This window comes from Electrophorus electricus, chromosome 4, assembly GCF_013358815.1.
Source record: "Electrophorus electricus isolate fEleEle1 chromosome 4, fEleEle1.pri, whole genome shotgun sequence".
In the NCBI taxonomy this organism is placed as follows: domain Eukaryota; kingdom Metazoa; phylum Chordata; class Actinopteri; order Gymnotiformes; family Gymnotidae; genus Electrophorus; species Electrophorus electricus.
The window spans coordinates 15,144,236-15,155,187 of record NC_049538.1 but is presented as its reverse complement, the minus strand read 5'-3'; the positions used below and the strand labels follow the sequence as shown (position 1 = coordinate 15,155,187).

The window sequence follows — 10,952 nt, the reverse complement described above, 5'->3', positions numbered from 1 at the left end:
ACATGGATTTGTACATGTATAAAAAGGATTGTGTTGACATTCTGTACTGTGAAAAGTCTTGTGTGTTCATCTGCACAGGCATGTAAAAGTTTGCTTGCACTTCAAAATAAAATGCACTGAAAATGATTTTTATTCATACAAGGCAACTTCTCAGTTGATTGATGTAAGAGCCTCAGTACAAGACCGTACCAGTTAAAAGCAATTTTAAATATTCACATATAAGCTTAATAAAAATCTCTTAAAAACATATTAACCTTCTGTACATCTTGAAATGAATCTTTACAGGGTGTCGGTACATTTTGTCCCATAATCAATGTGGAGGCACCACATCAGTGTAACTTCAAAATTACCCACAAACCCTCTCAACCAAACAGCTCCACTGACCCATGCACGGAAGCACGCAAACTTCTAATCAAAATATGTGCACTCACACGCCACACACATACTATCCTTTGTTCTCTGTGTCTGTCTCTCCGCCTGCCTGCCTGCCTGTCTCTTTGCCTGCCTGTCTGTACGTCTGTCTGTCTCTTTGCCTGCCTGTCTGTCCGTTTGTCTCTTTGCCTGCCTGTCTGTCCGTCTGTCTCTATGCCTGCCTGTCTCTCTCTGTGGAGGGATGTCATTCCAGTAACCACAGTACTAGTGTGTCTCCAGATGCTGCTTGTGTTTGTATTTGTCTCTCTCTCACAGCATTAAGCGCATGGATTGGCGTGGTTCTTTAGTGCTGCCACCTGCTGGTGGGGAGGGGGAGGAGCCTTCTGTTTGGTCATCCTGTTGTAGTGTCACCTTCTCTGGAGTGTAGTCATTCCTTTTCAGATCTGAAAACACAGTACACAGTATTAAAACATACAATAATGCGCACATTCTCACGCATGCACGCATACCCACATTTACACGCTTTCTTGTACTTGTGTCCAGAGCCCTCCGCCGCCCCTTGTAGGTGCACATGTACCCGCCAGCCCGTGGACAGTGTCTGTTATGGGCTTGTGTACAATGTGTGCATATAGGGACTGTTAATGGCCCTGTATATGTAAGCTTGGCAGTAATGCAGGGGACAAATTCTATTTCACTCTCAGAATCATGTGCTGAGCCATCCTGTATACTCTTAAAGAGCCTGCAAATTTAAGATTAACATTTATTGCGAATGCACCCAGACACACACCCACAAACAAACACATACTCTAACACTCAAGCTAACACAGACACCTTTATTTCAAGCTAGTTTTAGCTAGAGACACAGGGGGTTTCTCACCAGGTAGTTTGAGTTTTCGGCAACAGGAATTGCAATGATGTTTTGTCCGGAAGTTTCTTATGGCATCATCACCAAGGTTGGCTGGTCCGAAGACCATGTCATATGACCTGAAAGAGTTTAAAGCATTCAAACTGTACAGAACCCAATCAACCAAAGAAATCGCGCTACGTTAAACCAGTTGTGAATAACCCTGCTATGATAATGAGTTAAACCAGTGTGAAATAACCCAGTTATGTTCAACCAGTCCTGAATAAGGTTTTTGGATTATAAAGTCTTACCCTTTCTCGCCACTTTTGATCACTGATGGGTCTGTCAGAATCTCCCCGACACCTGCATGGAAACAATCACACTGTCTAACCATCATACAATAACACACTGATCTCACCATCACACATTAACACTAACCCAGCAGACAGTGGCATCACTATGATGTCATAGTCATAGACAAGACAGCAGACAGTCTCGGTGTGGTCTTCATGTCTGACCTGTATGTAACGTTAACTGCTTGTTTTCTACACTAATCAGATGTGGTGTGTATGAGACGTGTATAGCGCGCACCCTGCAGGTCGAGCACAAGCAGTTCTCCACGTGTGAATTCATAGGTCCAGTGACTGAAGGCCAGCATGGTCTCTTCCAGCAAGTTGGTGGGAACGATCTCATCTCCATTGTTGTTATTAAACTTCCTAAACTCGCCAGTGATGCACTCCTCGATGGCAAACCACTGTCCAGCCGAGTGACAGTACAGCAGAAACACCTCAAGAAACCTGCATACCACACCCACACATGCCTTTAATATACAACATACCTCTGTGTGTGTGTGTGTGTGTGTGTGTGTGTGTGTGTGTGTGTGTGTGTGTGTGTGTGTGTGTGTGTGTGTGTGTGTGTATGTGAGTGAGAGTCACAGTGTAAGAGAGACAGAGAGCGAGCCAGAGAGAGGGAGAATGTAAATGCAGTGCATTTGTGGCATATGTCTGAATTTGTGAGTGTATATGTGAAGTGTTAGTGTGTGTTACCTAGGTGAATAGGGGATGGTTTTGGGTCGGATTTGATTGAAGGCGAAGGTGAGTTTCTGAGCTGCTCGTTGCTGTTGGATCTCCTGTATGGACGTGGACACACAGACACACGCACAGCTCAATGTTGATTAATGCTGACACAAAAACAATTTAATGACACATCAGATCATAAATAAAGCTAGTGTATATGGCCACAGACACACACACACACACACACACAAAAGCAAGCAAGCAAACCACCCTATCCAAATCTCCAGATGGGATTTGTTTCCCTAATATGCATCCATAAAGACATGTTACCTCAGGACACCTGTGATCTTTAAGATTTGTGTGGGATCAGAAATCAGAGATGAGAATGGCTACTTGAAGTAGAATCAACCTAAAGTAGCGTTCTATGGTAAACGTTTTGCCAAGGAGCCCTGGTGCTCCTGACATCAAAAATTGAGGCATACACAGAAAGATGAGCACCATCTTGATATGCCACCATCTTTTACTCCAGTTGCAGAGAGATAACCTGTAGAATGCTCACACACGTGGCCTGGAACCTGTAGAACATACCTGGAGCTTACACAAACCCATCCATCATTTAAACTGCAGATGTTTTACCCAAATCGTTCAGCCCTAAGCTAATGCCCCCAAACACAACACTGCTACCAATAATGAATAAGATGAAGTAATGCAAACATTTCTGACAGTATGACGGGCTCATTACAGTAAACGAGCGGAGGACGGGGCTTGCTGTAATCGCGGTAGAGAATGCGAGAATACCTTGTGGGTAAAGAGGAACCTGACCATATCAACCCTCAATTAGTTCTTGCCAGGAAAAAACTGCACACAAACACACAAATATCCTATAAAACCACATTCACACACTCACTCAGTCCATCTTACGCACACAGGGAGGCCATAACAAAAGCTTCTGTGGAATATTCTACTTACCGGGCATAAACCGGGAAGGAAGGAAAGTGGTGAATAAGAGGTGGGGGTGCACGTGTGTGCATACAACAACATCCCACCTTGACTCCAGCTGCCCTTGTCTCGGGCGTGTGCATATGTGGGAAATGGACATTGTTTTTGCGTGTGCATAGCATGCTTGAGTGTTTGTGTGTGGGGTCATACCCTTAGACAGAGGTGGAGCACGGTGTCCTCTTTATACACACTCTTCCACGTATTGATGACCTCCGGGAGGAAGGACTTGACGATGTAGAGGTGTCCCGGCTTCAGGACGTCGTACTCGGACCAGGTGCACAGCACCTTGAGGGCTCTGCGGAGGCCACCACCCATTTCCTCTTTGCTGAGGAACTCGATCTTGGCGCACAGGCCCCGCTGAGCCCAGGATGACATGCTGTTGTTGATGCTGTTAGGAGAGCTCTCCTCCAGACGGTACACTGTCACGGGCTCCCCTGTGAGGCACAAATATACACACAAGCATGATCCATCACAGTCAGCTCCAGCGCACAGCTACATTTTCTTAATGTGAAATAAAACCACTTATATTAGAAAGAGGAATACTCAAGTCTTGCCTCTAGGGGGAACAGGGGTGAATGGAATGCTCTGGGACAATCTCATCAGGTTATTACGCTCCACCGCTAATACGCACACACGCGCGCATGCACACACATACACACACACACACACACACACACACACACACAGCATTAGAACACATCATAAGAAAAGGTGGTTTTGTCCTTGAGCTGAAGCCAGACATGGCCCACAGAATTACAACACAACAGTAAACACAAAGTACTAAACACGACGACAAATGACAAAATAACGATCACTACAGGTCATTGTCAATCACAAAGTTAAAGACAAATTACCAGCAGATTCTTTGTTATTATTTGCACAGTTTAGATCATCTTCAAACCACTGGACATACTGTATTTGTACATCTACACATGTGCTCTTCTTGATGAATGTCTGCCTTTAAGAGCCCGGAGAAGCACAGACACAGAGACCTCAAGCATAACATTTCTGTTCTACCATACACCTCTCATTTAAAGCTCTCCAAGCTGAGTTAAAGGCTTGTGCTTTTTATGCCCCACTGAATTGCATACAGTCATCAATCTAATATAAAGGTGAGCATTTCAAAGGGAGCAGAACCAGCAGAGTCTAAAACCTGCATGACGGCAGAACTGGGGAGTACCAAAGAAAACAGTGGAAACAGGACATGAAGTAAAAGGTGAGCACATTAGCAGATGTCATTAGAGTAGCAGTGTAGCACACACTTCCAAGCAACTGTACTCAGACTGGCGTCATCACACAGCAGTGCAGTGACCTGCCCTGGATAAAACCCATCTGACCTCTTTCACAGCAGACAACAAAAGCTTGTGCTTGATTGGGCTCACAGGCTGTGACCTCACAGGTGCAGTTATTGCCGTTAAAGGGCTCAGAAGGGACAACATCTACAAAACTGCGCAACAAACCTACCTGAATACTGATAGCCTTCCATAGGCTTAAAGGGAGAACCGATCGCTGGGCGCGGGGGGGGGAGAGAGAGAGATTAGTGAGTACCTCATAGAAAGAAGACAACCTGATATCATGGAATATAGCAGAGTGCAGTGAATGTTCCAGCCAGCAGGGGACAGACTTACAGTCTTTTCGCGCACCCAGGGGTGTGTGTCTGGCTGAGTACATGCCTACTGGAGCTGAAATGTGCATTTACCCACACACACATGCGCGCATGACCACACGCACACACGCACACACGCACACAGAGGCAGTGTGGTCAGGTTGGCCATGGGCAGGGTTATGCAGGATGTGATGACAGCCTAGAGGAATACCTGGGTTAGGGTGCACATGCTCAGAGTTCCTCTCACCTTTACTGGCCTCCTCTTCTGCAGTTCTGCAGCACACAACCATGGACATGTATTACAAGAGCTCTACTTTCTTGTTTTGTGTGTGTGTTTGTGAGCGCGTTTGTCTGCTGGGTGTGCCCGTTGTGTGTTTTTAGTAGCATTTTTTGAGGAGACAAGTACTGTACCCCCACAAAATGCACACATACATATACACCTGTTCACCCAAACAAGCACATGGTAATCTGAGATACACAAACAGGCTCTCACTACACATGTTATGTTTATGTACAAGTGTGTGAATAGAGGAAGACACTCACAGACTACTGATGGCCTGGACTGATTTCCCCTGAGCTCTCTCCTGCAGATGAAATGCATATTACTAAAAAACACAGAGTATATATGCTTTACAATAACATATCAGCAGAGACACACCCCACACATCAGCACAGACACCTACAGCTTGGCATCACAAGCTTACAAACAATACTTTTGCAGAATTAGTGGTGGTTGTTTTGTTTTAAGTTAAAATGAGAAAAGTATTCAATTTTCCCCTTGGTGGTTAGGTGTGAGGTGAGCGTCGTTTCTTTACAGCATCCCTGAAGTAACACAAAATGCCACAGCCATAGCAATGCGTAAAGACTAAGTGTTATTGATTAAGCCTTCTATTAGTGCTAATTCCCTTTGGCTGGCCCAGTTCCAAAACATTGTTCTCTACAGCACACAAAGGCCAGGAAGCTGAAACCCAATATTGGGTGGGACAGTGTTGGACACTCCTGAACACTGAACATTGATGGGCATTCATGGACACTCCTGGACACTGCAGGACACTGCTGTCATAATAGCTTCCATAAACCAACTGCTTCATTAATGTCTTACAGTTAAAAAAAAGAATATAATGATGGATTTAGGCATGTGGATGTGTGTGTCCACATGTACGTGCATGTATGCGTGCATACAAACCAATAGCAAAGTGGCTCGTGGGTCCTCATGGAACACCACATCCTCAGCTGACACTCGACTCTTCTCCTGCTTACTCAGACCTTACACACACACACACACAGACAGACACAGAGAGACACGCGGAGATGCAGACACTTCAGTTTCTGTGAAGAACTGTAAAAACAAAAAATTCTACTACTCTTCTGTGTGCACACGCATGTGAGGGTCTTTGCGATTGTGTGTGTGCACGCGAGTGTATGCACATGAGTATGTGTGCGGGGACATTTGATTTTGTGTGTGTGTGTCTGTGTGTGTGTGTGAGTGTGTGTATGTGTTTATGATCGTGTGTGAGTGTGTATGTGGGTGATTGTTTTTCATTGTGTGCTTATTGTGTATTTATGATTGTATGCATATGTGAGCATGTATGTGCATCTAAGATTGTAAAATGTGTGTGTGTAAGCGTGTGCATTTGTTATTGTGGGTGTGTGTGATTTTGTGTGTGTGCGTAATTGTGTTTGTGTGTGTGAGTGTGCATGCGCACGTGTGTTTACGTGAGTGTGTGTGTGTGTGTGTGCACGTGTGTAATTGTGTGTGTCGGAGCGTGTGTGTGAGTGTGCGTGTGTAATTGTGTGTGTGCGCGTGTGTGTTCATGCGACTGTGTGTGAGTGTGTGTGGGTAATTGTGTTTGTGTGTGTGTGCGTGTAATTGTGTGTGTGTGTGTGTGTGTGTGTGTGTGTGTGTGCGAGCGTGTGTGTGAGTGTGTATGAGTGCACGCATGTGTGCGTGTTGTGCAGGCATACTGAATTCGGGATGAAGGAAAGCAGGGGTTCGGTCAAGCTCTGTGAACCCAGCGTAAGAGTTCACTGTCCGCAGGTGACCCTCTGCTGAGTCCTGCATAAGCACAAAGGAACAAGCACACAAAAATGGGGGTGAAAGCACAGCTCTTATTCAGCGTTGTGAGTAGGAACAAAAAAATGCTGACACTGACCTTTCTGGAAGGACTGAGCTGGCGGCAGCCCGCAGAGGTGTCTTTGAGGAACAACCTTTGATCTTCAGGATCATCTTTATGACCTTTCAAAGAAGGAAGGGCACATGAGAACAGCCCAACACGCATGGAGCACTCAAAAATGTACAGTAGCTGTGTTCCAGAGCTCTCTGGGATCAGCACACACACATACACACACACACCGCTCTGATGGCTGTGTACTCCAGAAACACTGTACTTCATTTAACAATGAAAACACTCAAATGGGCTTTACAACCTCTGTAGAAACACCTGCTTCTTAACTTCAAAAAGAAATAAAAAAATAAAAAATATTATATATATATATATATATATATATATATATATATATATATATTTATTTTATTTTTTAATTTTTTAATTTCTTTTTGAAGCTAAGAAGCAGGTGTTTCTACAGAGGTTGTAAAGCCCATTTGAGTGTTTTCATTGTTAAATAAAGTACAGTGTTTCTGGAGTACATCTGGAGTACATCTCTCTCTCTCTCAGTAATGCCATTAATTTAAATTGTCCTCATATCTATAAATACACTAACACTCTATACTATACACTAATACTCTTGATCTTGGATGCATGTCACAGATTCCCAGAGCACACAAATATAAAGCAGTGAGTATATCAGTCCAGTTCAAGGTATGACAGAGGTACACACAGATGAGAAAACGCTGCCAACCTGTGGACAAGCAAGCATGCAGCACACGCATGCACACAAACACACGCGCTGGTACGCTACCATCACCACCATCCCTCTCGATATGACCTCCACCCGAACCCACACACAGTGTTCAGCAACTGTCCCTATACCCGTTATATCTTCCTCACACAGATTAACGGATGGGTATGTGATCACAGACTCCCAGCAGAAATGATTTCATATTCTCCCAGTCAGCCCTGAACAACAACACAACAATTTGCAGCACCACACAATGGATGAACCCTGGGTCACTCCCGCACAACAGACACGCTGAACACACACCCACATACACAAACAAAGGGGAGGTCTGGGTCACTGGTTTTCCAACTCATTTTTTTGTTTTTTTCAACTGATTTTCAGGTGCGGTCATAGAGGGCCCAGGAGCCCCAACCCAAGGTCATATTTACTCAGCACATATATACAACCAATGCAGAACGCATAAATACATACGTAAAACAGTCAGATGACTGAGACATTATTTAAATTATATCAATTTTCAATAAAGGGGCTGTACTGCGTGTGTCTTTGCCTGTTTGCTCGTTTGAGAGAGGGCAATCTCTGGGTGCTGAAGCCCAATCTCGCTCTCTCTCCCTCCTCAACTAGAAGTAGCACTCTGCTACAGTGCTGAGGGCCTGGTGCACCGCACCACACCCCACTCTGGATGCTCCTGGGGCTGAGGGCGTGACCAGGGGTGGGGCTGGAGGTGGAGCCAGGCCTAGGCAGAGAGTGCAGCACTGGATTTCACTGCTTTCTACTGAACCTTCGTCATCGACGAAGGCTGGGTTCACACAACACGCACTTCGCGCTCGTCGGCACACACCGACCCGCAGTGGAGACAGGTCACCACTCTCTTTCCATTCTAAACACCAAGACCAGCACCAGCACCATCATCATCATCAACATCACACTCCTCCCTCTCATACTCACCCACGAAGGCCCCAAACTCCACAGAGGTGTGAGGCTGTTCGGTCTGCACAGCATGTGTGAGTGTGTGTGCGCGTAGGCCAACAGGCTGTGTGGGAGTACTGACGAAGAAGGTTGCCATGGCATCAGGAGGTTTGGGCAGGCTGCTGTCTTTGCGACTGGTGTTGTTCTGTCCCACAGGCTTCTCTGGGGGAGACCCGCTGCCAAGCTGCACATGTGTGTGAGCGTGCTCGTGTGTGTATTCTAAGGCACTACCAGAAGAACCAGCCTCCGGTGTGAACAACGGCCTCTTTTCAGGACTCAGAGCAATCTCTCCAGTCAGCCCTGCCCCCTCGTTGGCCCTGCCCCCAAACAGCGAGTCAGCCATGTGGCCTGGAGGAGGGTAAATGCTGCGCTGCGGCAGGACCGATGCCTTGGAGGGTGGGAGGGGATCCACCACTCCTGGCACCAGGTTCTTGGACAGACTGAGTTCCCGTGTGATCTGGTTATGCACCTTGCTGGCATCAGACGCCCTTTGGGCAGTCAGAGCTTTCAGAGTGTCCACAGTCAAGGCAGATAAGTCCTGCAGGTGACCGATCTGAGAGTCCAGAGAATGCAGAGAGCGTTTGATGAAATTGACCCTGTTCCCGACCTCTTTCAGCTGGATACTCATTGTTTCCACCCTGGAACAAAACACACACACACATGCAGGCGCGCACACACACACACACAAAACTATTATAAGTTTGTTTTGTAAGGTACCATTTTTAAATCTGTAAAATCACATAACATGTAGTTGGTGGTGTATAGTTGGTATAAAGTTGTGTTTAGAGGTATAAAGGTTCTGAAAGCAGTGTTTGAAGGTCTAAGGTTGCTGCATTTAATGGGGAAAAGTAATGGTAGAACCTTATGGCGATAAAGTCAATGTCAAAGTTAGATTTATTTATATAGTGCTTTTTCAACTCACGTTATAACCAAGCAGCTTTACAAATGTTTGAGTCCAGATCCCTAATGGACAAGCCAGACGCAACAGTGAAAGGAAAAACTCCCTGGGCGGGATTTAGGAAGAAACCTTGGGAGGACCAAACTCAAGAAGGAGCCCATCCTCCACTGGGCAGCCCAGCTAGTACATGTCCATACTTTATTATGTTATTTTTAATCTAAGAAGCCAGAGTAGATAAAAAATGTAGAGCAGAATTTGTGTTTTAAGATCAATGTACAGCACTCTGTGGGGTCAAATGTTGTATAGAGTAGTGGGTGGGGTTAAAGGTTGTGTAGAGTAGTGGGTGGGGTTAGAGGTTATGTAGAGTGGAGTGTGGCAGGTTAAAGGTCATGTAGACTGACGTGTGTTTGCGTTAAAGGTTATTTAGAGCGATGTGCGTGGAGTTAAAGGTCATGCACAGCGTTGTTTGTCAGTAACCATGCTGACCGGTCTGAGGTAAGCCTGATCCTTTCTTCACTCCCAGAGTGAAACTTGTCATCCTTCTCATGGAAATAAGTCTCAACACACTGCTCCTCAAAATCATGGAGCTTCTTCTGGTCCTCCTCCGTCAAGAAAAGCTCTGAGGATGGAGACAAGGACAGAACTCGACTCAAAATTCAGCTGGAACTCAGTCATAATAAAGGCTAATGTTAATGTATATAACACTCAACGAGTGCACGTGTGTGGAGTGTGTGTGTGTCTGTGTGGAAAGTGTGTGTGTGAAGTGTATATGGAGTAAGTGAGTGAGTGTGTGTGTGTGAGTGTGAGAGTGAGTGAGAGAGAGAGAGAGAGAGAGAGAGAGTGAGAGAGAGAGAGAGAGAGAGAGAGAGAAGCGTGCAGTACTCGGTCCGTAAGCGCTGCTGTCCTTCTTCCTGCGTTTACACAGGAAGTTGAGGAAGGAGGCCATGTGGCAGAAGATGATGAGAGGAGGAGGCAGAACAGGCTTATCATGGTACGCCATAATGAAGTGATACCGCTGGTACTTCCACACCAGGTTAGACATGGACATCACTTGCAGATAAACATTACTAAGGAGGACACACACGCACGCACGCACAAAGACACGCACAAAGACATACACAGAGACACGTGCATATGCACAAAGAATGATGAAAATTGCATTCAATATATAAAGGGGAAAAAAATTCCAACTTTCATCTTTTTTATGACCTGCATCCAAGAAGCGAGAATGTACGCAATATACAGTGTTTGCGTGTGTGCTCTCACTTGAAGAAGGCGATGAGAAGGTTGACCATTAAGATGTACTGAATGAAGAGGTAGACGGCCTGCAGAGCTGGAGTCAACCACACTCCGGAGGCACACAGGGATTTCACAGGATTCTCACTAGAG

General features: G+C 45.6%; 1 protein-coding gene across 4 annotated transcripts in view; it reads right to left on the bottom strand.

The window, feature by feature from the left end:
- Positions 1-533: 533 nt before the first annotated feature.
- trpm7 (transient receptor potential cation channel, subfamily M, member 7) overlaps positions 534-10,952 on the bottom strand; it is a 36,398-nt gene continuing 25,979 nt past the window's right edge. For 2 of the 4 annotated variants that reach the window (XM_027022781.2, XM_027022778.2), the window contains exons 23-40: positions 10,830-10,952; positions 10,446-10,630; positions 10,050-10,182; positions 8,645-9,303; positions 6,991-7,073; positions 6,803-6,893; positions 6,024-6,103; positions 5,381-5,421; positions 5,049-5,110; positions 4,860-4,913; positions 4,696-4,740; positions 3,786-3,851; positions 3,382-3,665; positions 2,263-2,345; positions 1,808-2,013; positions 1,528-1,579; positions 1,250-1,380; positions 534-815 (exon numbers count right to left, since the gene is read on the bottom strand). The exon at positions 10,830-10,952 is cut by the window's right edge and continues 10 nt beyond it. In XM_027022781.2, the coding sequence (XP_026878582.2) occupies positions 682-815; positions 1,250-1,380; positions 1,528-1,579; positions 1,808-2,013; positions 2,263-2,345; positions 3,382-3,665; positions 3,786-3,851; positions 4,696-4,740; positions 4,860-4,913; positions 5,049-5,110; positions 5,381-5,421; positions 6,024-6,103; positions 6,803-6,893; positions 6,991-7,073; positions 8,645-9,303; positions 10,050-10,182; positions 10,446-10,630; positions 10,830-10,952 (2,512 nt within the window). In that variant the 3' untranslated portion in view covers positions 534-681. The remainder of the gene's footprint in view (positions 816-1,249; positions 1,381-1,527; positions 1,580-1,807; positions 2,014-2,262; positions 2,346-3,381; positions 3,666-3,785; positions 3,852-4,695; positions 4,741-4,859; positions 4,914-5,048; positions 5,111-5,380; positions 5,422-6,023; positions 6,104-6,802; positions 6,894-6,990; positions 7,074-8,644; positions 9,304-10,049; positions 10,183-10,445; positions 10,631-10,829) is intronic. The other 2 variants (XM_027022779.2, XM_027022780.2) reach the window with 2 other exon arrangements.